At 55.0% G+C, this 27450-nt stretch overlaps 2 protein-coding genes across 5 annotated transcripts in view; one reads left to right on the plus strand and one right to left on the minus strand.

Moving 5' to 3' along the window:
- Window positions 1-1847: 1847 nt before the first annotated feature.
- Window positions 1848-13695, plus strand: TAGLN (transgelin). Its single transcript, XM_030538016.1, has 5 exons — window positions 1848-1953; window positions 11476-11675; window positions 11780-11957; window positions 12699-12801; window positions 13458-13695. Exons 2-5 carry the CDS (start codon window positions 11496-11498, stop codon window positions 13600-13602), a joined length of 606 nt encoding a protein of 201 aa, XP_030393876.1. The 5' UTR covers window positions 1848-1953; window positions 11476-11495; the 3' UTR covers window positions 13603-13695.
- Window positions 13696-13985: 290 nt separating this feature from the next.
- Window positions 13986-27450, minus strand: part of PCSK7 (proprotein convertase subtilisin/kexin type 7) — a 55300-nt gene continuing 41835 nt past the window's right edge. For 3 of the 4 annotated variants that reach the window (XM_030538014.1, XM_030538013.1, XM_030538015.1), the window contains exons 12-16: window positions 24336-24492; window positions 23302-23396; window positions 21631-21724; window positions 20066-20183; window positions 13986-18848 (exon numbers count right to left, since the gene is read on the minus strand). In XM_030538014.1, the coding sequence (XP_030393874.1) occupies window positions 18429-18848; window positions 20066-20183; window positions 21631-21724; window positions 23302-23396; window positions 24336-24492 (884 nt within the window). In that variant the 3' untranslated portion in view covers window positions 13986-18428. Of the gene's footprint in view, window positions 18849-19037; window positions 19293-20065; window positions 20184-21630; window positions 21725-23301; window positions 23397-24335; window positions 24493-27450 lie in introns of all 4 variants that reach the window. The other variant, XR_003997162.1, reaches the window with a different exon arrangement.

Raw genomic sequence — 27450 nt, forward strand, 5'->3', positions numbered from 1 at the left:
CACTGAAATTCTTGCTTCAAAGCCAGCTAGAGAGCAAGCCGGGCAAAATCTGTCCCTGCAGCCCCCACAGAGCAGCCCCCAGGCTGCAGGGGGGGTGGCTTAGGCCCCAATTTCTGCATAGTCATGTGCCTTGTCCCATTAACCCCTGAGCATCCCAGCAGTGGAACATAGCATGTGTGTGGGGGAGAGGGGTTGCATGGTTCCCCCATACCAGCTGAACGAGACTCACACCCTCACCTCAGAGCCCACATCAGCAATCCACACAGCAGCAAAGGGGTTGGCAGCCCGGTCTGACAACCAGCTCCCACCTGAGCCCTCCCTCCACTGGCCCAGGGGCATTGGCCTTAGTCTGTGTGGAGTTTGTTCAGCTCCATCGCTGGGCAGCCAATGGGCCTCCCTGGGGCCTTGGCTTGGGGTGCCACGGAGCAGGGGTGTTTACAGGCACTTTGCTTCAGGAGGCTCGGGCCTAGCTTCACTCCCCAGGGGGCTGAGCCAGGCGCCTGGTGGGAGAATGACGAGACGTGCATCCTACTGCAGACAAGCGCAGCCAGAATCAGGGCACTAAAAGCCTTGGGCACCAAGGGGCTCTGAGGAGAGGTCCTGGGCAGGCAGTGGGAGCTGCTGGGGTTATGTTATTAACACCCAAGTGTTGCGTTAAAGCCAGCCCCACCTCTGGGACAGGATAAGACCCACTTCCTCTCTCCTGCCCTCAGAGCGCAGCAGGCGACGTGCCCCTAGCCTAGCTAAGACCTGTGGTGGAGACCCAGGCTTCTCTGCTGCAGCTGAGGGGACAGAGAGGCGGCTTAGCTCTGCCACCTCATGTTGTGGGGGCTGTGACTGGGCTCAGGGTACGATTTCGCTCTCGTAACTGACACCAGCCGTTTGCCCAAATCCCGTTTCCCCCCAGCTTAAAATGCCTGTCCCTCCTTGTGCTCCCAGCGGGTCAGGCCTTAGCGCCCGAGCAGGGTTGGTCTGGGATGCGACGAAGTGATTATTCACCCATGAAAGCTCATGCTCCAAAACGTCTGTTAGTCTTTAAGGTGCCACAGGACTCTTTGCTGCTTTTACAGATCCAGACTAACACGGCTACCCCTCTGATACCTGTGGCTTCTGGCACCTCTAGCTTTCCATGTGCAACTTGAGACCCAGGGCTGTGCCTGGGGTGGGGGTGCTCAGCGGTTCTGAAAACAGACTCTATGGTGTCTCATACCAGGCACCCAGCAATGAAAGCCCCCAAAATCCGAGTCTTGGCCTCAGGAGCTATCAAGCTGTGGAACAGCCTTGGTGTGTAAGGGAATGACCGAGGTTATTTAGGTGATCCTGCTGGTAGGAGCAGGGAAGGTTTCTCTATAAACATCGATAATGTGATTTGCTGAAAAGCCAGCCACGCAGTCTCACAGCCCACTGCCATCCCCAGGGCTGCTCGGTTCGGGAGGTAGCTTCGTCCCCTGGCCGCCCCGCAGCAGCCTGCCTCCTGCTCAGGCCCTCTGGGAAGCGTTGCTCGCAAGCCTCTAGCCCTGCCGATGATGTGGAATGTGAGCACATGGGAAAACCAGCTATGAAGTCAGGGACAAAACCTCCCTGTACATTCACCAGGAGCCCTGGCGAGCTTCTGTCTATAAAAGGACTTACTCCATCAGACCCCAGGACCCTGTTTTGTCCCGGCCCTGAAAATCATTCACTCCCAGGCATGTGGAGAATGCTTCCCACAGACGCTTTAGTCACTGTCTTTCAGAGTCTTTCCCCAAATATGGTGCCTGGGCACAGAGTCATTGCTGTGATGAGGGGCCTGGCTTCTCAAACAGAGAGCGGGGTGGGGCTGGTGGGGTGGGGCCCGGAGGGGGTGCTGGTGACATCACTGTCCTTCGAACTGGCCTTTTAGCACAAGGGCCAGCCTCCAGCATCTGCAGATTCCAGACTCCCAGGCAGAGCGTCCTCCGTGAGCAGCATCTTGTAAGTGCATCCTCGAACCTCCGGTTGTGAGCCTGGAGTGGGGCAGCCGGGGGGAGCGGGGAGCAAGGCAGAGAAGACAGCAGGCAGAGCAGATGCCTGCTTTCCAGGCTAAACCGAGAGCCAGCAGGGTGGGAGGCTGGGGACAGTAGCCTCGCTCTGAGCTCTCTCCTTGCCAGGGGCTCTAACAGGTGAAGAAATGCACGGCAGGGTTCTCAAGCTCTCGTTTGGAAAGCCTGGCAGAAAAGCCTTTGATTTCTCGGTGGGTTCCTGGGGTTTGCCAATGGGAGGCTGCTCCCTGTGCATTCTTTCCCCTCCCCCCCCATCTGCTAAAACTGGCAGGTGGGGGATTATTCCAGGGTCTGTTCCCTCTCTGTGCTGAGCAGTGTCCCAGCCAGACACTGAAAGGTGGCCGAACTGTGGGGAGGCATGGGGGGATGCCTGAGGATACCTTTCCCCTGTGCAGGACTGTCCAGTGCCCACCCACCCAGCTGCTCTGCTCGATGCTTTCCAAGAGCCATGTGCAGGCTATGCAGGAGCACCCAGCTCTCTCCAGGAGCTCAGGCTTGCAAGAGGAAGGAAGAAGGTTCCTTCCCCTGCCCTTTGTTTAAAAGCTAAACTTATTTCTGCGTCTCCCACTGCATTCCACAGGCAGGCGGCCTGGCCCCTGCTGGGGATGGGGCTGCGTGTGGGGAAGATGCCTTCCCTAGCTGGGCGGGCCGGTCCCTTGGTGTGCTAGGGATTGGTCTGTGTTAGCCAGAGGGAAACGGGGCGGTAGGCAGTTACTGGAGAGTTTGCAGAAGTAAAGAACTCTGACAAAGGAAACAGATGAAATGGACCCTGGCAGGGCTGAATGGATGTTCTGAAGCTGACTGGAAATGGTGCAAGGGACAGTGGTCAGAGATGCTCAGGGCTTATGGGGCTTGCAGAAGCTCAGCTGCATGCTGTGTCCCATTCTCACGGACCGGGCATAAGAAGAGTGTCACGGCGTCTTGCCCAGGTGCTGTGGGGTGGGGAGCTCAGCCCTTAAAGGTACAGACCCCAGCACCACATATGGTCTCTGAGGGGCTTTTAAAGAACAGAACATGGTACACAATGGCACAGACCACTTGTAAAAGCAACCTCAGGACACTGGCCGGAGTTAGTGCTGTGTCTGCTGACCCATTCGTTAGCAAAGGGGGCCCTCAGCCCCACATGGCAGTGGGGTTAGCGCCTCGCCCCATTGCAGGAGTGCATGTCTGGGGGAGTGTGATGGCGCCCTCTTGTGGTGAAGCCTGGTCTGTGATGAGACTGGCATCCTCTGGGACATTCCCTGCTGGGGGCTGCCCCCGGGGCAAATTCCTGGGACCCAACGAGCAGCTGGCGCCTGTAGACCTGCAGCCAATAAATGCTTTGGAATCATACCTGCTTAGGTAATTCGAAAGGGCTTAAAGTCCAGGGCTGGCTGTTCCACGTCCCCCTGGCAGCATCTCACACTGGCCAGGCCTCTGGTTTTCTGGTGGCCTAGGTTCTTCTTCAAGCCACATTCTAGAGCCTGGGTGGGACCTGTTTTACACATGAGGTCAGGCTGGATCCTAGGAGTCTCTCCTGGCCTGAGATCTGTGACTCTGTCACTCCCAGCTTGACGAGATGCTGCTCACCCTGTGGGATGCATGGGGACCAGGCAGAGGACTAGATGTTCAGGATGCAGGTAAACTCATAGATGCAGAAGTGGCTGCCCGCTGGAGCAGGGGCGAGTTTCCTAGGCTGGCGTCCAGACAGGATCAGCCAATGATTTGTGAATGCACTGGCAGGTTTCTACTTAGCAGGTGATAATTAGCCTCCTGAAGCAGTGAGGGCTGGCCTTGAGGGACAGGTTCTCCACTGCTTATCTAGAGGCACTCACCCCAGGCAGCGAGAGCCAGGGGCTGCTGTCTGCTGCCAGGCAGAGCTAGTGGGATCTCCGCACACTGACAGCTTAGGTGTGGGTATTTCTTAACTCTGCAGGGATACCCCGTCTCCTCCTGGCGTGTTAGCAGATTTCTCCATTTCACCTGGGAGCTGGAGCCCCAGTGATCACAGTGGGGCAGAGAGAGAACTGGAAAAGTTCCAAGTGCCAGTGCATGCACCCCCCCACACAAATGGGGAGCAGGCCAATCCAGAGGGGCACCCTCCAGGCATGGGCATTAACATAGACTGCTCTGCCTGGCTGCAGTGCGGCGACGTAGGGGGCTGGGGCTGCATGGCTGGGGCCTGAGCTACTTTATTAACTGACAGTGTCAAGCTGAGGGTTGCTGGTGTCTCTTGCGGCACGAATTCCCCTGGGGAGACAGAAACTGGCCATAATCATTGTTGTGTGAGAGAAGCTCAGAGGGAAAAGCAAGAGACTGTGGGTGGGTTTTTGTGAGTACTCAGCACTGGCCGCACTCAGCTGCATTGCAGCCAACAGGCGTTTGACCAGCCACTTGCATGGGAGCAGAGAAGCCTGAGTGTTTCGGAAAGTCCTGCTCTCCTGCTGCTGTACCCGACAGTTCCAGAGTCGGCTGGTGACCAGGGGTCTGCCTGCGCTCAGCGAGGCCAGGGCAGCGGCACTGACGTCAGGGGGGCGCATGGGTGTGCTGGGAGCAGGCTCAGGCTCTGGCAACTTGGCGCTGAAAGGGACAAATCCATCCGGGTACATCTCTACCAACACCAGCCAAGTCGCATGGGGAGAACTCTAGCCCCAGGCCCTTATTTCAGGTTTCGGCCTCCCAGACACGCTGCTTGGCTGGGCCCATTACCTACTGGCCACTGACTGGCCGCTGATGGCAGCATCTCAGAAAAATTCCTCCTTCTCAGCTGTACCAACCTCTTCTGTTCCCCAGCTTAACCAGCCCTGAGCGCTGCGTGCTGCAGGGCCCTGTGCTGAGGCAGCCTGTGGACTGTGACAGGCCCCAGGTCCAGCCAAGTGGCTGCGGAGCAGCGTTCACAACCGCCAGCTCTCGCAACTGTGCTGCAAGTCTCGTCACAGCTGGTGTTTTCCGGGAGGCTCCAGCTCCTTGAGTCCTGGAGCCAGGAGAACCCAAGCTGCGCAGCATCCTGCTGCAAAGAAAAGCTTGAGCCTGTGACCTAGAGTATCCGAATGGCTCAGAAACCAGACAGCAGAGAGGCAGGCCCAGCGTTTACCATTTCAACCATCTCGAGAGGTGTAAGCCAGTCTTATGATTTCTGAGCCCTGTCTCCGGGGTTTGGGACATTTGGGGCTGGCCAGGCTGAGTCACTGCGGGAGCGCACATGAAAGTTGTGGCTGGGAACAGCCATCTCTAGCCATGCCTATTGGGCTGGGATCAGGGGATCCTAGGGGATTTCTGGCGCTGACACAGCAGGGTAGCTGGGAGGCCATAGGATGTGGCTTTTGCCTAATCCCAGCATCTAATCAGGACTCTTCCAAAGGAGCTAGCTATTGCCCCTGCATGTGAGATCAGGGACGCTGTCTGAGCCCATTAGCCTTCTGGGCCTGTGGAAGCCCCAATGCTTGGCCTGCTTAGACCTGGGCTGGGCACTGCACTGTCTGGAGCGATGCTGCCTTGGCGAACGGGGCAGGACCCACTAGGGCTTCTCATCTCTGTGTGGGAGCCAGGCACTGAGCATCCTCTGGGGGCCAGTTCAGTTCAGCCACCTCCCCGGCCCACAGAGCTGTAGCCCTTCCCTCACACGCCCATGGGCTGCTGTCAGCCATCTTGTCCTGGGGATGCCCTTACATGGTAATCGGCACGGATCCCACTGGCAGGTTCATGCAGCCCAACATGCTGCCTCTTGGGTTTGCAGAGCTCATGCCAGTAACTGCCCTGCCCCCGGGATCTCAGCAGGAGCTGGGGCTGCTCCCCTCCCGAGAATGGGGGTCTGGTGCTGCAGAACTTCTCTGCCTACAAGGCTGCTGTTCGAGCCTTTCCAATAAAACGCAGTCAGAGCAGGGGGACCCCGCCCTCCCTGATCACCCGCTGGGAGCAGGGCTGCACACTCCCGAGCGCTGCATGTCTCTGGGTAGCTGTGCAAGAACACGGAGCGCTGCCCCAGTCCCAGGGCAAAGCCGCCGCATGCCGAGGGAGTCACTAGCTCTGTGCTGACTCTGCTGGGCTGGGGGCGCCCGGGAGCCCACTGGGGACCTGGTTCCTAACCCAGAGTGTTGTTGCACCGGCTGAGACTGGGAGCGAGGGCCTGCTGACCTGAGCAGTAGCAGTGGCTTGTGTCGCAGCCTGTCTGGGGCATGGGACTCGGCATGGCAGGGACAAACATGCAGCTCTGAAATCCAGCCAATGGCCCTCAGGATGAGGCGGCTGCATTTTCACCTGACCTCCCAGCCGCTGCGGGCTGGTAGTTAAGAGTTGTTCTTGTGGGGCCTGGGACAGCCCCAGCTCCAGGAAGAGCTGCTCCAGCCTGCCGGGGTCGGGGGCGCTGGCACAGCGGTGGGAGCACACAAAGACAGATGCAATGCCGGGGGCAGAGGCTGCTGCAGAGCCTGGAGGGGAGGATGGTGATTCCAGCGGCCAGCAAAGCAGCCACAGCATGAGGGGACACCTGGGCTAGAAGGACAGGGTCCCACAGGGAGGTCCTGCTGGGGTTTGGGGGCAGCTGTGAGGTGTAGGACCAGGTGCACATTGGCAGCAAAGACCCCAGGCTGCACCAAGCAAAGTGTGCCTGGCTAGTGTTACCTGCTGATCCCCTGACTGGTCGGGGGAGGTGTGTGGAGGCAGAGACATGGGGAACTGACCCCCAAGCACTTAAGTGTCAAGGGTGCCAAACCCCCAGGCGGAGCTTGGCATTCGTGTGGAGTGCGAGTTCTGCAGAGAGGGCTTCTCCCAGCTTGTGCTCCCGGCGTCAGTGTTTTGTTTACAAACAGAGGCACGGTGATTAAGATCAGAAAAGGCTGGTATTTAATTGAGGAGCTGGACGTCCCTTAGATGAATCCAGGGCCCTAGGCGAAACTGCCACCTTGCACCGCCCCCAGCCCTGCAGCAGCTCCCCGTCCCTCCCTGCCCTGAGACACATCCCCCCCACCCCCGCTGCAGCTTCCCACCCCCTGGCCCGGGGAGCCGCGCGGTACCTCCCCACCCCAGCTCACCTCTGCTCCACGTCCTCCCCGAGTACGCTGCCCCCCGCTCTAATTCTCCTCCCAGGCTTGCGGCACCAAACAGCTAATTGCAAGCCTGAGAGGCGGGAGAAGCGAAGCAGCGACTGCGCGGTGGAACCCCCGGGCTGCCGGCGGTGCGCTGACCCATGGGAACCCCTGGGCTGCCGGCTGCAGCTCAGACTTCCTCTCCCCCCCAGTGCAGCGGCCACTGAGATGCTTTAAAAATTTTTTTGGGGTGCTGCTTTTTGGTGCCCCCAAATCTTGGCGCCCTAGGCAACCGCCTAGTTGGCCTAAATGGTAGCATTGGCCCTGGATGAACTTGTAAAACAGGAAGCCCTCTGTGAATGGGGTGTTGAAGAGTGAACACAGGGGACTCAGAAGAAATACAGCCAAGCCCTCTGAGCCAAGGTTGCATTCAGAAAAGAGGAAGGTGTGAGGGGCATAAGTGAAAAGAAGGGGCTGAACCCCGGAGCAGGGCTAGCAGTGACATAGAGAAGTTCCCACTCTACCTGTGGTACTTATGTGGCCCCATCACTGCCGTATCTGAGCGCCTCACATCACAGCCCCTCGGTGAGGTCGAGCAATGCTATTATGCCCATTGTACAGATGGAGCACTGAGGCACACACAGACTAAAATGCAGATTTTCAATGGTATTTAGGCACTTAGTGGGATTTTCAAAAGAGCTTAGATGGTTCAGTGCTTTGTAAACCGCACTAGATGCCCAGCGGCATCTTTGGATGCCTAAAACCCTTTGAAACTCAGCCCTACAGCACTGCCCTGAGGTTGCACAGGCATTCCATGGGTTGTGCAGCGATGCCTGCTGTGCCATTTTAGATTTTAACTGAAAACCACTTTGTTTTATCATTTTTTGTTCTGAGTTTGAGAAAAGGAAGGAATGAGAAAGTGCCGTCTGAGTATTAGATGTGATTATACATCAAATTCTTAGGATTTCAGCTGTATTGAGACCAGTTCCAGAACAAAGAACAGAAATTGCATCCTGTGATGAAGTGGGAATGTTCTTGATGTGTTGTTTTGACTGCTGAGTGGGGAGTATTGAGCTGGGAAGGTTTCAGGGGAGTTTTGCTGGGACTGCCTGCATTGGGGAAGGGAGCATACCTGAGCATGTAACCTGAGAACCCAGGAGGGGGGTTGGAGGACAGGTAACACCTCTGCAAGGGACACTGGACAAAGGCCACAAAGGCTGGGGGAGGGGCCGGGGGGGGAGGCTGAGTGAGAGGCTGGAGGGAGTTTCAGTTTGAAGCTGGCTGGGAAATGGAGAGGGGTGCCCCAACGGGGCTTGGGCTTCCCAACGGGGCTTGGGCTTCCCAACGGGGCTGTGGCCTCCCTGGAGACCCCAGATGGACCTAACTAAAGGGGGTCCTGTTGTCTGTACCGGCAAGACCTGTTCTGGACTGTTCTCCTGTCGTCTAAATAGACCTTCTGTTTTACTGGCTGGCTGAGAGTCATGGTGAATCGCAGGGAGCTAGGGGTGCAGGGTCTTGTGTCCCCCACACTCCGTGACACATCCACAGAGTCCATAAAATCACCCGTTATTGTCATGGTTTGTATTAGTCACTGGGCGCCATCTGTGCACTCCGCACTGTTCAGAATATGCCAGAAAATGTAGTCCCTGCGCCTATGCATATAAGATGTGTAACTCTGGATAAGACAGCTCAGATATTTATGTATGACATGTTTAGTTATTGACCACACATGTTATCACAGGTTCATTGTGACGTTTCTATCTATGAGTGGAGTCCCTAATAGCAGTAGAAGTTTTTAAGGACTAGAAGTTTTGTGTCTCCAACTTTCTTTCAAAAGGAAGCGCTGCCCAGAGCTCCTGTACCTGTTTGTTTTCCTTTCCTGCCTGCAGTGGCCCTGAGATACCTCAGAAGTCTCAATTTTTTCCCCCAATTTAAAACATTGAATTTTCTTGGTGTTTTATTTAAAATATTATGTGAAAACTGCTGCTCAATCACTGTAGTGTTGTGTTTAAGAACCTTCTGGGAAGTAACTAGCCTTTAAACAGAAGTGTAAGCCGTGTTCCCAATGCTCATGATTTTTGTCATGAGTCTCATGAGAATTAGTGTGTTCCTTAAAGCCCCAGCTCCTGGAGTCAAGTGATATGTGATGATTTCAGCTTTCCTTCTTTCAGAAAAATGAAGTTTCTAGCCCTTGTGGCTGTGGAGAAAGCTTCAAAATGTGACACCCCCACCCCAATGTACCTTAAAGGCTCAAAAAGCAGATTGTAAATAAAAAAACCCACCAATCTATTATTTTTACATAATCTCATAATTTTAAAGTCAATCTCATGATTTTTGGTGAGCCTGATTCTTGATTTTTGAAAATGTGGAGTTGGCAACACTATGAAAGTGACTTGAATGTGTCAATTTCACTCCTGTTTAAAGTCAGTTTCTAGTCTGTTATTTGTAGTATGGTAACACCCGTAGAGCCCCAGGCAGGTGCAGTATAAACTCACGAGGCCTTGCCCTAATAAAATGTTTCCAAATGTTAAATGATCTGTTCTAGCTTGATGAACTGCAAAAAAGGGATAGAAAGTCATCTAGGTTTTTCTACAATTGTTTTCACTGTTGTATTCAAGAGTTAGTAACCAAGTAAGAACATAAATTAAATTTTAAAATCTAACCAGTGTCCCTTAAGTGAACTGACACAAGATGTCAGAACAAGAGTGGGTCTAATATTTATTTTATTTTCTTTCTTTATATAGAAATTAGAAATTATCTGACAGGAGCACTGTATCTAAGTCATTAGCCGCAAAAAACCAAGGAGTTTTCAGGTGCCCAAGTAGCCTTTAGAATCACGGTTAAAGTCCCTCTGCCCCCAAACCTAAAATGTCACCCCAAGTTCAAAAAAGAATGAGATAAGTTCCTGGAGGATCGGTCCTGCAGGGCAGGCGCTTCAGGGTGAGGGGAGGGTGGACTTCCTTTCCAACTCGTCGTCTTCCCCATCCCGGGACAGGAGCCAGGCCGCTTTCGCCACTGGAGGCATGCAGTTGTGGAGGGAGCCTGTCACGAGCCAATAGAGAGGAGTGGGTGAAATTCTCCTCCAAGAGAGGAGGATGCTAAAGCAGAATGCCCCATTCCTGGATAAATCTAGTCCAGGAACTTGTAAGTGGCTGCACCGTGCAGCTCCTAGGCTGTTGTCGCTGTGTTTGGTGCTACAGTGGATTGAGACCAATAGCAAACAGAGCTGGGTCCACGTCCCGCTGGGCAATGTTGCTGTGCATGTTAAACAGCTACTGCATTCTGTGTTGGGGGAGGCGGGGTGCTGCAGCCCAGTGGGGGGTGCAGTGAGCCCTCTCTAGTGTTTTGTCAGTTTGTCTGCACATGGCCTTGGGCCCCTGGGTGTGAGAGGTTTGGTAGGAAGGTAGGATGGGTTGTTTTCACACCACCCAGCTCAACCGTGTGGAATGGAGTCGAGAGTACCTGGCTTGGTTCTGGGCATCACAGACTGGGAGCAGAAGTCATGGCCCTCCACACCGGAGCAGGTGCACAAGTTCAGCTGCTGGAGGACCTCCCCACTGCAAAGAGTTTGGTTTTATTTGAGCACAGGGCAGTGACACGCCCCAGCCCAGCCCAGCCCAGAGCCTTGCTGTGTAACATTACACAACATGGAGCTCTGCTGCTGATCACACAGTACACTGGAGAGCATGAGACCGCTGGCTACAGCAGGGAGGATGTAAATGTCAGGAGTCTGGCTTTGGGGACTGGAGCCCCTTGGTGCAGTGCGTAGCAGATCTCTTCCTAGCCTGGACCCCCCCTCCTCCTCGCTAACTCACTCCAGAGGCTGCATTCAGCACTGTGGAGTGGGAAGGGAGCCAGAGAAGATGTGGATTTGCACTCAAAAGCGCTGTGCCCAGCCGCAGCTTGTGCTCGTCAAGTGCCCCAGGAGGGTGCCGATGGGAATTGCCCGTGCACACAGGTTTCCAAACTGAGCTCCGTGGAGCTGGTGCTCTGCGGAGAGCGGGCTGGTAACAGGATTCTGCCTCCTCCTGTGGCTAAAACCACCTGCAGGGGCTTCCCAAGGCTGCTTCTTCCAGCAGCATTTCCCACAGCCACGTTAAACACTTGCGGCTGGTATGGGGCAAGGTTCCTGCAATGGGGCATGGGATAGCAGGTGCCCAAGAGAGCCAGAGCCCCCATTATTGCATGGTGTGAAAAGGGCAGACTCTGGCAGTGCCCCTGAGAAGCAGCTTGGGAGGTGCTGGGGAGGGCACAGAAAACTCGGGGTCCATTGTGTCTCCCAGCTCCACCTGCAGAACCTGAAACGGGAATTGGCTAGTAAGTGTGGGCAGCAAGTGGCCGCATAACATGTGACTCACCCCTTGTCTCTGCTGCCGAGAGAGAGCCAACAGTGCAACCCAGCTTCTGTTTGCCATAGGCAGGGTTCACACAGCTTGTTTCCCATCCTCCAGGGCTCTTTCCATCAGTGACCATGGCAAACAAGGGACCCTCCTATGGGCTGAGCAGGGATGTGCAGTCCAAGATCGAGAAGAAGTATGACGATGAACTGGAAGAGCGCCTGGTGGAGTGGATCGTGGCCCAGTGCGGGGCTGGCGTGGGACGCCCTGAACGTGGCAGGCTGGGGTTCCAGGTCTGGCTGAAGAATGGCGTAGTAAGTGCGGCTTTTCTTTAGGGCCGGGTGGGGGCCAGGCCATCTGCTGGCTCCCTTTGCACTGGGCCATTCAATGCTGCGTCTGCCCTCTCCTTCGCTTGCAGGTGCTGAGCGAGCTGGTGAACAGCCTGTACCCAGAAGGCTCAAAGCCTGTGAAAATCCCCAAACCTCCTCCCACCATGGTCTTCAAACAGATGGAGCAGGTGGCCCAGTTCCTGAAGGCAGCTGAGGACTATGGTGTGGTGAAAACAGACATCTTCCAGACAGTCGACCTGTTCGAAGGTGCGGGTAGGGGGCTGGGCGCATCAGCTGGTCCTGCCCGTGTGACGGGCAGATCCAGGCATGCATTACTAGTTAATCATCTACCGTATTGTAGCCCCCAGGAACCCCAGTCACTGAGCAGGGCCCCATGGCGCTAGGCATGGTACACATGCACAGAACAAAGAGCTGGTCCCTGTGCCTGGCTCTCACAATCTGAGTATAAACCAGTCGATATGAGGTGGAGACAGACAGGGTGGGGGTGTCCAAAGAAAGAGTGAGCTGAAGTGTGGTGCTCCCTTAGGAGCTGGGCTTCCTCCCTGAGCCCATTCTTGGGGGTAGGAACCACCCCCCCCCAAACTGGGAGTGTAAATAGGGTAGGCCCTGCTGCAACTGGTGTGTATTTACTGCATAGGACTGACAAGCCTTTGCTGAGTGGTGGCTCACGTTCGAAGTTGCCAGCAGGTAACACGTCTGCCTCTTCGCAGGCGTGCTCTACAGCCTAATCCCAAAGAACAAACACACGTGGTGCAGAAGCTGATGTAAGGACATGTCTGGGGGTGCTGCTGTGGGGCAGTGGTGAGAGCAGGTTCCTGGAGGCCAGGCACACCCCTGCACTGTGCTGCACCTCCCTGTGCCCCTCACTGAGCAAGGCTGCCCCAGCTTTGTGGGTAGTGGAAAGTGCACCATGTGGGTGCGGAGTTACATATCACATGCGCACAGAGGTTTCCGGCACTCATGTATGACACACCCTTCCTTCTGCAGGCAAGGACATAGCAGCTGTGCAGAGAACAGTCATGGCCTTGGGCAGCCTGGCGGTCACGAAGAACGATGGACATTACCGCGGGGACCCCTCCTGGTTTATGAAGTAAGCAGCAAAGCGTCCCTTCCCCGAGCCTGGCTTCAGCATCTCCTGCCGCTGGGGGCAGGACCTCAGGAGCAGAGGTGTAGGAGGTGGGATCAATGCTAGCCCCTCCAAATGGGTGCCAGGCCTCCGGGCTGGTAGCACAGGGTCTCTTGCCTTTCCCCTGCGTTCCAGCCAGAGGCTGTGTGCAGAGCTGGTCAAACCGTCAGTAATCCGGGGCAGGAAACTTCAGTGGCTCTGTCCTTGACTAAACTTCCCAAGGCCAAAAATCTGTTTTGTCACAAAAAAGCACCACAAAGTCAGGAAGTTGTCAGGTTTTGAACATCCATTTTCCATACAAGGTGTCAGGCCTTTGCCCCCACTCCCACAAACGGAATGGAAGCAGGGACCTTTCCGTGAAGATGCGGACGAAAAGCTGGTTGTTCTGGTCAGAATGACTCCCTAGTGAACAAGTTTGGGCCAGCTCTAGTTCCAGGGGAAATCTCTGCACAAGCCCAGAGGTGTGCAGAGCCCAACTGGCTGTGAGGGCGGGGAGGGGAAAGGGAGGAAGGAAAGGGATCCCATCCCTGCTCTATCCTTTCCTGCCCATCAGCTGCGTCCCTTCAGGATGGGATGCTCAGGAGAGCAGGGGCCTGGAATGATTGTCTCTCCCTCTCCAGGAAATCCCAGGAGTACAAACGGGATTTCACCGACAGCCAGCTAAAGGAAGGGAAGAATGTGATTGGCTTACAGATGGGCAGCAACAAGGGGGCCTCGCAGGCTGGCATGACAGGCTACGGGCGGCCCCGGCAGATCATCAGTTAGACAGCCACGGAGAAGAGAAAACAAACCCCATCACAGGAACTGGGTCTTTAGCTCCCTCCTGACCAGAGCCCAACTGCAGCCAATGTGAATAGAGCCAGTGGAGCGCAAAGGCCGCCAATTGGACCGAACCCAAATCCATTGGTATTACCACAGTAAATTTTAAACAACCCCTAACCCCAGCCCATAAGGCGATGCAGGGAGTGAGGAGGGGAGACTCCCCCCCGCCCCAAGTATTTCTCTATAGGAGAAACTTTATTTCAGCCACAAATATTGACCGCTTGCTCCATTTCCCAGCGTCGCCTTTCCTCTCAGACCTTTGCATGTTCTCTGCTTCACTCCCCATGACGTAATTGTATTGTGAGCTAGGTTTTTCTACTGTTCTGTAGAAAAGGTTGTTACGAACATCCTCCGATGTTACACCCGCCCCCAAGAAGGCTAAATTGGAATGCACGTACCTGTAGCATACTTGGAATTACCCAGCCTTTCAATAAATCTTGCACAAGCAAAACAAAGTGCTTTTATAAAGATCCTTGCAAACAGGAAGGAAGTCAACTTAGCCTCTGTTTTGTACTTTTTTTTTTTTGGTCAAAATTAAAAGAATTATGACTCTACTGCAGTTTGCTGAGGGTTTTTTTATTTTAAAGTCTGACTAGCTCATCCTGGATCTTCAGTCTCAAGCACTCACAAAAACTCAAGCTGAAAAGCATCAAATGGTTTGAGTGAATGCTACAGAAAAGAGGGTAATGGCAAGCTGAGTGTGTTTCTAACAGAGCTGTTTTATTTCAAACAAGAATTAGTGCAGGAAAGCCCTATGGCCTGTGTGATACGTCAGGATCCATGATTACAGTGGTTCCTGCTGGCTTTATAATCCATGACTCAATGAAAACCCAAGTCCTCCCCCAGCTGGGCAAACAGACGAGACTGATTTTGCAGCCACGTGTTTGTCCAGCAAAGCAGGGGCACTGATATCTTTAAAAGATACTTCAGACATTTAAACCATAGCTGCTACTCCTTGTTCAAGCACTCAGAAGCTGGAAACACAGAGCTTTAGGGGAATTTTGATTTTCCACCCTCTGGTTTGAATGAAGCAGCCTCAGCCAATGGCCCTTTTTGGCCTGAGTTGCTGATTTTTCTTTGTTTGGGTGAAGAAGAAGCTTGGTTGCTTACTCATCCCTGTCCGTTATTCCCCAGCATCCTCTGGCATGTCTGCAGAGCCCTGGGCATGCCTAACATGGTCAAAGAGCCAGCGCAGGGAACAACAGGCTGACGTTTCATCGGTCCTACAAAGCCAAGGCTTAGGTCAGTCAGCAGCAGTGGAAATACACATCAAAATCCCACCCCGTTCCCTCCATGCAATTACAGTTCTGAAGTTAGGTCAGCGTTCGGCACTGAAACGCTTGGGGCGATACTTGTCCGTTGTCTGAAGGACAGCAGCTCACCAAGGCTGCAGCAAACAGCCAGCTGTGGGAACTAACCACCTGTCTGCCAGCTGTTTTGTGTGTGGTTCTAAGTAGGAATTAGCCATGCCAATGGCAATTTTCTCTGCACAGCGAGCAATGAATGCCTACTGACATGGCTTTGCTAGCCTCTTGGGGTGGCCCACCTGCCATCTGCTAACCGTCAGAGCCACCCATGCAGGCTGGGTTTGAGCCTCAAGAGTCCTGAACACTGTCCTAGGGATGTCCCCTGGCTCTGCAGGTGCTCAGCACCCCTGAAAATCAGCCCCTGCCACCCTGAGAAGACCAAGTCGGTCAAAACTATGCTCCACAAGAGCCTGCCTGCTGGCGAGTGCCTGGTTAACTTGCTCTTCTGCTGGGGGGAGCGGTTGGAACGCTCAGAGCAGTTTAACAAGCAGCCAACTGGCGCACAGAGAGATTTCGGCTTCCAGTCTGGTTTTTAAATACTTTATTTTGGAAAGCTGCACAAAAAGGCCTTTGCTGTTTAAAAAATAAAACCCCAAATCTCTAGAAAAAGAAAAGCTCCCAAAGTCTGTGATGGATTGTTGCAAAAACAACTAAAACCCCCAACCTGTTAACCCCAATGTAACGTTTAAAATGCTCACATGGAAAACCCATGCAGGATTTAAAATCTGCTCCCTCAGTGTGGCTGACAGAGGAGCACTGTGCTAAGCAGCAGAGCAGGCCATTGCTGGAGACACATGGTCACCGTAACACACTCATCCAGCCATGCAGTGTATTGCTGGAGTCGGGGTCCTCTGATGGCCTCCCCTCAAGCAGCTGGAGGGGCGCAGACCCTTCTCCACCCCACCTTCCTCTGGGCCCTGTCCTGGAATCTGACACAGACATGCTATAGGACTAGACCAGGGGAAAGACAGCTTCTCCCTGCACTCGCTGGGCCAACCAGTTGTGTTTGCTGTGAATGCCCTGTGCCAGGCCTCAACATGCACACCAGGCCCTTTACTTTCCTCTAGCCAGACAATGGCTAGTTTGTGAGAGGATGGGGTGAGCGTGGTGGCCGGAGGGAACAGCAGGGAGAAAAAGGTGCAATTACTGCTGTTGGAAATGGGCAAGCAGATTGTTCGTCAACATTTGCTCTACCTGGCTAACATTAGCCAACTACTAAGCGATCTGGAGGTGAAACATGTGCAGTGGGCTGAGACTGCTGCTGCCAGCAGGCAGAGCCCAGAAAACATGGACGGCTGGGTAAGGCAGCTAGCTGAGGAAAGGTGAATGAAGACTCCAGTCAGCCAAGCAAAGGCCACTAGATTTCATGTTGGCTACCACAGTCAACCAAGTAGCTACACACTATGTAAAGGGCCTTCTTGCGATGCAGGACACCTTCACCAAGGATGCCTTAATGGCCAGTTAGGGTGTCCTCCCAGGGAGAACCACTGCTTTAAGCAGCAGGCTTAGACACACTCCAGGTCCCCCTGCCTCTGTCCCAAGCAGAGACTTTTCCAGCAGAAGCTGCGATGCCTCAGGTAGATGAGGGGGAGGACAGCATCTTCGGAACTTAAATGACAACCACCACAAGCCAAACTGTGGCTGTTGCTGGCTGAGCAGGGCCCCGGTGGATTGGTGTGAGAGCTTCCCCCTGCCCTTGTGCCATGAAAACAGGAACAAAGCCAACGGGATATAAGGCAAAGACAGACAGATGGCTGGCCAGCACACCCTGTGCTCATATGGCCCCAGCTGCCATCCAGCTAACACAGCCATGTGCAGGGTTGGGGAAGTCACATCCAGTGCACGACACTTCTCCCGGGGCAGATGACTCTGCATGAAGCCTCACTCTGCCCCACCCCTGCTAACAGGCCAAGGGTTCCCAGCAACTTCAGAGTGCCCAGCACACGCCTGTGTAAGACCATGACTGCACGGCGGCAGGAGCCCATGCACCTACCTGACTCCTGCCAGCGCCCTAGCTCCCAGGGGCTCTGGAAAGGGACAGCCTAGCTCTCACCTTCCCAGCCTGCTGGTTACAGGCAGGCACGGCTGATCAGTTCCCCATGCCCCAACTCACTCAGTGATTTCTCGAGGTCCCCAATAGCTCTGGAGCATTCGCAGAGTCTGGGTGACGACCCTTGGGCTGAGCTCTGGGAGGCATGAAGTGCACTGGGCATGAGCGAGCACCCGTGCTGAGGACAAGACAAATAGGGCATGCAGAGGGACAGCTCAGTGGCTGGACTCCCCTCTGGGGGAGGCATCTCAGAAAATCCAGCCCCGACTCAGTGAAGTAACTAACCCTACAAGACCGAAGGGACTGTACAGGCGTCAACCTGGGGGCGGCCAGACAGTGCAGCCTGGCAGTACCACCCTTGTGTCCAATACAGCGTGTGGCCAGGCCGTGATCAAGCTGGCTGAAGGGCTGGGCCCTTCGTCCCTGCAGGTCTGTAACAAAGGGAGTGACAGTCTCCTCCACTAATGCAGGTTGGGGCAGCCCCAGAGCTCCTGGCAAGGGACCTGGGCAAACTCTGGGGCATGCAACCACTCCTGGGCGTAACCCCAGAACGTGAGCCAGAATCACCAGGTCCAGAACCCAGGCTCTCTCCGCTGCAGAATCACCCTGCATGAGCCATTCCAGCATCCGAGTACCGCAGCCGCGGGGTTTGGCTGCAGCTAATCCAACAGTAAGAGCTGTCCACTCTCCTAGGGCTGTCACTGAAGGCAATGGAGAGGCACTGGGGTCAAAGCGCAGGGAGGAGTCAGGCTGGGGCTCTCCCTAGGCTACTCCCCCCCTCTGAGAGAATTCCTGAGGGGCCTTCCACCATCTCCGCCTTTCCCCCAGGGCTGCGCCCTGCCTGCAGAATGCATGACAGGGAGGGCACCAGCCAGAGGGCCTGGGGGCTGCCCGCATGGAAACCTTCCAGCTTCCCTCTCCAACACCTGAGAGCATCACTGCAAAGCCAGCCCCAAGACAGCACTTGGACTCGCTGAGTGCCACCATGCTGCCCCGGCAGGAGAGCCCAGGTTCCTCCACCAGCAGCCAGGCTGGCCCCGGGCGGGCACCCTGGGAGACAAAGGGAAGCTCAGTTCAGCAGATGCCGGGTGCTCACGAGCAGGGAGCAGGAGCGCAGGGCCTACGGCTGAGGAAGGAGGGAAGCCGTGAGTTTCGCCCCTGGACAGACTCGGTTATGAAATGAGTTAAGGCTTGTTTTGTTTATAAATGGCAGGGACAGGCGCCTTTGCAATGGGGAATGTTGAGAGCAAGACTCTGGTCCCTCCTCTCAGCCATGGGCCTGTATCACCCGAGCTACATCCACCGCCAGCGCCCCCCAAGTCAGCGGTGGCTCTGTAGGGGGTTGTAACGTCTCCCCCCGCCGCACCCAGGGAAGGACAGTACCCAATATCAGCCAGCAGCCCCAGCTCCCGCTAGCATGTCTGCTGCTCCCTGTCTGCAGAGAGGAGTTCGGAGGCTAGGTCCCGGCCAAGATACCCTGAGCCTGAATGGATCGCTTCGTGTAAGCCTGCAGTTCGGCCATTGCTGTGAGGTTTGGGATCCTGGGGACTCCAGATTCCCTCTTCCCCTAAGTTCTCTGGGGCTTCCGGGCTGGGCAGTGGATGCTCCGACTCCATCTCCACGTCTTCCATGTCCTTCCCCGCATTGAGTGGGATGGACTCCATATCCATCCCATTCTCCATGTTCTTCTGCCGCCCAGCCCTGGGGTACCACCTGCAGGTGGGGAAGCTGTTGCACGTCAGATTGAAGACCACATTCTTTCTGGACAGGTAAACCTCCAGCATGTAGTAGATAGTCCAGAAGACAGCAAAGCATCCCAGCAACATGAGCATCTGGGGAGGGGGAGGGAAAAAGGGAAGGAGAAAACCCCATTAGAAACCAAAGCCTCCTATCGAAACCCAGGAGCTAGTCTCTTCTACTCTCTCCACCCCAGTGGAACTGAGTGCCATGCTGGTAGCCATGCCAGCTGGCCTGAGAGGGGAGAGAGTCCAAGGACGGGCCTCAAACATGCCCACACCTACTTCAGAGTCTTGTGTTTGCTGCGAAGGAGGAGTGCAGATAGCTTTGTACGCTGCATCAGGCCAGCTGGCTCCCTTCCTCCCGGGGCGCCTGGTTTAGCCGAGGAGCAGCCTGAGCTCAGTGAGTGGCTGGGCTCCAGGACGGGACCTGGGGAAGATCCTTGTCTCTCTGGGCAGCCATCGCTCAAGCCAGCGAAGGAACAGCAGGCGTGAGCTCGCCAGGGAGTCACGTTCCAAACTTGCCCAGTAGGGTGGGGGCTGCAAAATGGGGCCTGTGTGTTAGTGTTGGGGGGGCACGAAACCTCAGACATGCAGGAAACCCCTTTCCCCGCTGCGTGGCACTGGAAAGCAGAACTGGGCAGAGCTAGCCCTTGGGAGGATGGTGAATGGACAGGGCAAAAGCAGCTGCTGTGTGGGATTTGCTCACTAGGTCCTGGGAGGAGGCGGATGCCCAAAGGGCCGGACCAGGGCAGCGTTCGCAATGACCGTCCCTGTGTTGATAGTCTCTGGCCTGCCAGCCTGGCTTTGCTCCCAGACGCTGCTGGCCAGCCAGTTCAGCACCAGCAAGCAGGGTCGATGGGAATTTTTCAGTGCGTTTAGTCCTGCCCCACAGGTCTTCACACCGTCCCCACTTAGAAGGCAACATACCGAGTGCCAGCCGCAGGGACCCTCCCTCTGGGGAGAGAGGAGTTCGGGGTCCAAGGCCTAGCCAGCCCTTGGCCTTCTGCTGAGACGGGCAGCTGGGGCCAGGCAGTTCATGCTAATGGTGTGTACATGGCTCTTGCCGTGTGGGTCCGTGTACGGTGGGGACCAGGCTGAGACATGCCCTGCCCCCCAACTCATTCCAGCAACCAGCAGTCACGTATTAAGTACTCTGGCTTGCTGCTGACTTGGACAGGCCAGGAACTGGTGCCCCAGAGGACACACTCCAGATCCCACCTCCGCCCCCTCGAGCCATCCAGCCCCCAGTCAGCTCCCCAGAGCAAAGATGGGCCCCGGTGTACTCTCTGCGCAGGCCCTGCAGGCTTTACCTTGAGGGTGTTGGCTGTGATGGTGTACGGCTCCTCCTCGGAGATCTCCAGCCCTGGAGGGCATGGCAGGGATTCACCACTGCTCAAGTACTGGCCACTCATGGCGTTCTCCAGCAGCCTGAAGCCAAGACACACATCCAATAAACTGCCGGGCCCAGACAGGCCCCCAGAGGCGAAGCAGCCAGGAAGAGGGCCGAGGAACGCAGCACTAGAGAAGGAATGGTCCCAGCAGGCGGGCTCCCCTAGGCCTGCCTGGGGAGGGGAAGTCAGAGTGGGAGACAGCCCAGGCAGGGCAGGTGGTTTGTGGCTGAGGAGAAGAGTTTTGATTGCATCCCCCTTGTTTCGGCTAGCGCAGGGAATGGCTGTAAAGGGCTGCGGACTGCTGGCTCCAGCACTGCCATGTGCTGGCTGGAGCAGGCCCCGAGGAGCAGATGGGATGAGGTGTCTTTCTCTCAGATCCCCTGCTCCTGTTTGCCCCATCTGGCCACGGGGCCAGTAACACATACACAACCAAGAGACAGGCAGGGGTGATGCGAGAAGAGAGAATGTGTGGACACACAGGCTTTTACCAGCAAGTAGGAGACCATCCAAGAGGCCCTGACCTGTGGGTTAGGAAAGCAGGTTTCCTCTCCTCCTGGGGTCAACTTTTGCTCAGGTCTAAGCTCCTAGAAGAGACACCAGCCCTGCAGGGAGGTGCTCTGCCCCCATCAGTGCGTTTGCTGGCTTTGATCTCCCCAACGCTCCGGACTAAACACAGGCTAAAGAGTGGGGAGCGGCAGCTCCCAGGGACTATCTGTGTCCCCTTCGGCAGCCAGAATGCACTGTTCGGTAACGAGTCTGACAGGCGGCATGAGAGTTAAAGGAAAAAGTGCTTTGAACTGATCAAAATACGTGATTTGTCACCTATCCACCAGCTTAAAGCCCTCCATGCTGCTCCTCAATCTGCCCCTGGCAGCCAGGCTGTCTGTGAGGGCCTTGTGCACCCCAGGACCTGCCAGGCAGAATCGGATCATATGCTGGCTCCATTCAGCAGACACAGAGTTCCCTTGCGCAGCCACCCAGTTCCCCCAGCAGATCATTCCATGGGGCCAGCTGCAGACCCTAGCCTAGTGAGTCCTGACTCTATCTCCAGGCTGCTACAAACCCCACCTCAGCTTCCCCTCACCAGGAATCGGTTCCAGGTTCAATTGTACGTTTCTCTACGTTTAGCACCCCAGGCAGCCTCTGTGCTGCTTACAGACACTGCTGCCAGCCAAAGGGCAGCAGCTCGGATGTCTGAGGTGGTAAAGAAATCAGACTCCCTCTCTCTTTAGAACCGAATTCCCCTTCATCTCACAGGGCCCTGGGGCTTTCTCCCTGGGAGCTAGATGACGGCAATCCGCATCAGAAATGCGAAGCAGCACGCTGAGTGGCTACAAATGGATTCCATGCAGCTCTCTCTACCTCATTTGATGCTTCCTGGGCCGTGGAAGTTTGACCTATTCAAAAATCTGTCCAAATATGAAAACCCGCTGCCAGGCCTCAGCCCGGCCTCACGGCTCCTTTGTGAAAGGAGGCTCCCATACCTTTGCCGTTCCCCCATCTCTGCCGGAGTCCATGAAGAGCCGTAAAGCGTCAGCTGCCACTGCTTCAATGTCCCTGTCTTCAGCGTCTCATCCCCTGGAAAAGCAAACGGATACTTTCTCACTGGGTCCATGTGGTACCTGCTGCTTCAGCGTACCAGAGAAATCAGCATTCCTGCCTGCAGACACAGCAATGGCAACCCTGTCTGCAGAATAGGGGAAGGGAACCCTTTGTGCCTCCTAGCCTGGGAAAGAATCAGTGTTCTTGGCATTATTCTGTAATCCTACGGCCCAGAGCATATGGTGGGCACGTGGCCTCAGCAGCAGCTGGGTGGCACATAAACGACTGCTCGCCTCACGGGAAGGCCCACAGCACAGTTCCCAGAAAAGTGCCCAGAAAAGTCCTATGTGCTGCCAGTCTCCAGACCCAGCAGGGAGAGCTTGGGGGTTGTGACGAACTAGGAAAGTTCTTAATGTTTTCTCTGAGTACTGTGTTGGTGCCTCAGTGTCCCCATGGCAGTTCTTAAGTATCTGGCAGAGCAAAGGGCCAGTGCACCTAAATGCCTGACACTCTGTCTCCTAGCAACTGATGGCCTGGGCCCCTCCCCTGCAAAGGTGCCAGCTGAAGGTGTTGGAGACAAAGGGATCAGGTGACCTCCTGGCCCGGGAAAGGGGCTGAGCAGAGAGGAGGGGCTGGGAGGGGTGGTTAGTCTGGAGCTGGCTGGGGTCAAGGGTGGAGGGCAGACCTGGGGGTCTGGGTCACTGCCCCCCAGAATGGACCCAGCCGAGGGGTCCGGTTCGCTGTATCTACAAGCTCTGTTTTAAACCCTGTTCCTGTCATTGAATAAACCTCTGTTTTACTGGCTGGCTGAGAGTCACGTCTGACTGCAAAGTGGGGGTGCAGAACCCGGTGGCTTCCCCAGGACCCCGCTGGGGTGGACTCGCTGTGGGAAGCGCACAGAGGGGCAGAGGATGCTGAATGCTCCAAGGAGAGACCCAGGAGGTGAAGCTGTGTGAGCTTCTTGCCCTGAACAAGTCTGCTCCAAGGGAGAGGAGGCTCCCCAAAGTCCTGACTGGCTTGGTGGGGAGCAGTTCCAGAGCATCGGCCGGTGACTCCGTGACAGGGGTCAACCCAGCCATCCTGCTCTGGAGGCCTGGGCTCCTGCCGGACTCAGGCCCTCACTAGTCTCAGCCTAGCCCAAAGTGAGCACGTCCCCTCCCCTCAGTTAGCCGCCTTTGTCTGCACTGGAGAGGCCCTGGCCTGGATGAGCAGGAGATGCTGCAGGGCAGGAATGAGCTGCACCGGTAGAGCTGACGGGGTGCACAGGGCTGGGACAGCAGGGAGGTTGGGACTGAGGTGCGTCAGCATGCTGCAGAGAGCTGAATAGCAGGAGTGCAGTGTGGAAGGACAGAGGAGCAGGGGCAGAGCTGTAGAAGACCAGCTAATATAGCACCTGCCTGGATTATATCCAGCCCTGGGCCCTGCACTCCCCACCTGTCCTGCAGAGAGGGACTGGGCCTTTCCCCCAGGAACTCAGCAGCAGTCAATGGATTCACCCTGCAGGGCAGGAGGAGACTGGAGGCTCTGGAACTGGGCGAGGACCCGACACACACAGGAGTCAGAAATGAAAGTCGACAGCGGGCCATTCATTTCCCAGAGAGGGAGGGACTCACCAACATCCCTGATAATGAGTCTGTACATGCCCTGGGCTTCCTCCCCCCAGCACCTCACTGTGGAGAAGGTCCAGTCAGCAAAGCCGTTGGGATCTCTGCAAGAGGGAGGAGAAAAATACCCCGTGAGGAGCAAACAAGCCACTGGGCACTTGTGCCTGGGCGTCAGGTCTGCAAACAGATTCTGTCCCAACGAGATGGCCAGGAGATCAGGAGCTGGCGGCCAAGGCAGCAGGGGCTGGGTGTCCCTGGCCTCAGTGCAGAGCACATCACGTAAGCCAACAGGTACAAGCCTGGAGATTAAAGAGCAGAGGTGACGGCGACAGCAATGCTTCTATCCACGGGCCAGAGGCGGCCTGGGCGCTGCCATACGAGCTTCCCCACTCCACCCTGGATGGTGAGAGAGGGACATTGGCCTCATCCCAGCGCTGCCTGCTTACGTGTACTGCTTTCCCTGGGGACACAGAGCCCAGGGACAGCTCATATCGAGGGCGGCGCTGAGAACTGGCCAGGAACCCGGGAGCTGCAGCTAATGAACACCCTCCCTCTCCCTGCATTGCCCCCGAGAGATGGACAGAAGCGGCTCTGTCTGGATCCCCCTGCAGCGGACTCGCTGGGCTCTGGGGGCGTGGAGTGGAGTTCTCCATGGCCAGCAGGTCTGTGTTAATATGGGGCAGGAGCAGGCTAGGAGTCAGTTAGGGAGATCCTGGGAAATTCTCCCTCCCCACCCATGGAGCAAAAGCAGCACCCAGCAGGCTTCTGAATGCTGGGGCTGGAAAGGACAGTGGGGTCACATAGGGACAGAAGCTCTTGAGTTAATACGGTGCTATCTTTGTATTACGTGCGTGGCTTTCAACTACCCCTTTTCAGTCCAACAACCCACATGGAAATGCCTTTGCTGCACGTGGTTCACCCAGCCCCCTCTTTCACCTCCAGACCCCTGACTTTATAGCACCTGGGAAGTCACCCATCACTGCCCCTCAAGCCCATCCCATCCCTTCCTGCAGCTCCCGCCGGCAGAGTTCTGCACTGCTTACGAGTCCAGGCTCCTGGTTGTCCCAATCCTGGACACCATGCCACTGGGGCAGAGGAGTTTGATTTCCAGGTTGCCACGGCGAGGGTGGATTATGGTGATGGTCACTGCCACGTGCTCCAAGGTCCTCATGCCAGACAAGGCGAGGTCGGCCGCTGTGACTGGTAACGAGTAAAGGCGTGCAGGTGTCAGCGGGCTGATTAATAGGACACACACACACAATGAGCACTCCCCACTCCCCCCAGACCTCCCCGCGCTGCATGGGAACAATGGAGCGACACGTAGGCAGGACACATGCTAGACACCTCTCCAACGGACTCTCTGCCCACTGCCTGTACATGCAGCAAGGCTGTTCTCGTTTCCAATTCCGGGCACGCTGGCACCAAGCTCTGCAATCAGTGTCTCAACTTCCCATGAACTGATTCATTTTAATTGTTAACAGCCCCTTGCCACCCCTGTCAGCTGCAGGAAAACAGCCAGGCCTGGAAAAGGGTTCTCCGTCCCCTCCTGCCATCAGGGGAAGGCAGCTGCGTGGCTTGCAGTGCCTCAGCTGTGACTATGCTGCCTTGCTTTTCACGCCTGGATTGTGTGGCTTGGGCTGTGGGCGCTCCACTGGGAATTTCTCATGCAGCCGGAATGCAGTGCCTGTCTTCCCACCAATGCAGGAAGTTTGTCCTAAACAGATACACAGGTGATATCTGGTCAGAGCTTCCCTCCAGCGTTAGGAGTTTTTGCAAATGTGCTTTGTTCCCAAAGACAAATCCTTCCTCAGCACAATTTTGCAAAGCAACATAACTGGATTTAGCAGGGTGACTCCTGCTGAACTCTGGCTATTATATACAGCAAAGACAGGAAATTGAGGATTTGAAGAAAGATGTGAGATGTGGTGTCGGATAACTGCTGAAGAAAGTAGTGGCAGCAAGTACTAGAAATGTTGTATAAAAAAGAATGGATGCTCCTCTGATATCCCATAACATGTCAACTGCACCTGCAAAGCCCTAGTTGGATCTATGCTCTTCTCCCTGCGAAATAATCTATGTGCCTGTGCTGTGAAGTTAGTAGGGCTGCGTGTGCCACTGTGATGCAAATGCCATGACAAGAAGCTTCCTTGCATCTTCTTGCAGCTCACCTAAGCTTGCAGCCAAAGCGAAATGCTGCATGTCACATGCTCCTGGCCCTGGCTCATGCTGAATGCTCCAGCCCTTCCCAACAGGGATTGAAATGCCCCGGCCCTAGGTACACTGTGACACACTCTGCTCTTTGGAACAGATGGGCTGAATTCAAGGTGACAGACAGACAGGCCAGTTTACCACAAAAATTCCACGCAGTCCTGACTCACGGACTGCGAATTCCAGAGCAGGAGAGGAGGTGCTGGTGTGAAGGTTCAGGGCTGCAATGAGAACCCTTCAACCTTCAGCAACTGTAATAATAATCCTTTGCCCCTCGTCGGTGCCTTTCGCCCGAGGACCTCCAAGCCCTTTGCAAACATCAGTGAACTATGTCTCACAACCTCCCTGTGAGCTAGAGGCATCGTTATTTCCATTTAGAGCTTGGGAACCAGAAGCATTGGGAGGGTAAGTGACTTGCCTAAAGTGGCAAGGGCGTGAGCACTGAAGCTGAGAGATGAACCCAGGAGTCCAGACTCCCAGTCCAGACTCCCAATTTTATAGGGACAGTCCCGATTTTTGGGTCTTTTTCTTATATAGGCTCCTATTACCCCTGCCCCCTTCCTGATTTTTCACATTTGCTGTCTGGTCAGCCTACTCCCAGTACACAGTTTCAACTAGGGTGACCAGATAGCAAGTGTGAAAAATCAGGACAGGGGGTGCGGGATAATGGCGCCTAATTAAGACAAACACCAAATATCGGGACTGTCCCTATAAAATCGGGACATCTCATCACCCTAGTTCCAACCACTAGTCAATACTGCCTCCCCAAAGGAGCTACCAACGAGAAACTGTAATTAGCTAGAGAGTCTGACAGCAGCAGATTTCAGCCAGAGTTAAGGGTGGCTAACAGAGCGGAGCAAATAAGTGATTGTTCAGTTTGGGGGCCAAACCGAAAAAATCCAATCCCAATCCTGGTTCATTTTGAAGCAAAACTGAATGTTTCGCTTTTCTCACTGAAAGGAAAACAACAACATTTCACTTTGCATCCAAAAACACCTCAGACGAAACAAAAACAAAACACCGCTCAACCCTGAGAAGAAATGAATTATTTTCAGGTTTTCATTGTGTTTCCTTTTCAGGTATTTTCATCCTTTTTTGTTGTTTATTTTTAAATAAATATAGTTAAATTTCAGAACAAAATATCCCAATGTTTCATTTTAAGAGAGTTGAAATGAACCAGTTTGACCTTTTCAAGAGAGAGAATCCATTTTTTCCCAGGCACAACTGGACCTGAATTTATGAATGGTTTCAGTGCAAAGCCTCCCCCACGCATTTTCTGACAAATTTACTATTTGCCAGACAATGTGGCCATCTCTAGCTCTGACTGCCCTCCCAGCTGCCCAGTCAGGAAGCAGGTGGGCAGCGTCTGCCTCCTCAGCCCATTCCCAAGCTCCAGGGCCAGAGGTGCATTAAGGACTCTCCTGGCTGCTTTCACACATGGCCTTCCTTAGCAATGGAGTCAGCAGACCTCTCACGTGTATGGTGACTAAGAGGCCAGTTCTAGGCTCCCTTCTTGCCTGCGCTGAAGGGTTAAGTCTCTGGGTGAGTCCCCAAGGCACCTGGTTGGAAAGCAGAGCCGAGTGCATTCCTTCGGACACACTTCCCCCACGTCTCTCTTCTGGCATTTCCCAACATCTCGTTTGCTGCTGCACTTTCAACTTAGAATTCCTTTTAGGGCAACGCTCTCAGAGCTGCCAGAGCTTTCTTGTTTTTCTCTCCTAGCCATGATCTTTAAGGCTCCTACAGACTGAGAACAAACCTGACTCCATTAACAAAAAACAACCTTGTCTCCTGTTTGCCGGGATGAGGGTTAGTTTCTCTCTTGCGGTTTTACAAGGTCTCTCTAGAGGCTGCCCCTGACACTCACGTTTCCCTGGAGTGGGCAGCCAGGTCTCTGTGCTTTACATTGGTGTGTGAATTCAGCGCTCAGAATGGATGTGGGACGGATGC

Source organism: Gopherus evgoodei, chromosome 19, assembly GCF_007399415.2.
Source record: "Gopherus evgoodei ecotype Sinaloan lineage chromosome 19, rGopEvg1_v1.p, whole genome shotgun sequence".
Taxonomy (NCBI): domain Eukaryota; kingdom Metazoa; phylum Chordata; order Testudines; family Testudinidae; genus Gopherus; species Gopherus evgoodei.

What these genes read in the sequence shown, in the direction of transcription:
- TAGLN (XM_030538016.1), top strand. Translation starts at nt 11,496, where the DNA reads ATGGCAAACAAGGGACCCTCCTATGGGCTGAGCAGGGATGTGCAGTCC. An exon ending in TCTGGCTGAAGAATGGCGTA is followed by an intron (nt 11,676 to 11,779) that starts GTAAGTGCGGCT and finishes CTTCGCTTGCAG; the next exon opens with GTGCTGAGCGAGCTGGTGAA. An exon ending in GACCCCTCCTGGTTTATGAA is followed by an intron (nt 12,802 to 13,457) that starts GTAAGCAGCAAA and finishes CTCCCTCTCCAG; the next exon opens with GAAATCCCAGGAGTACAAAC.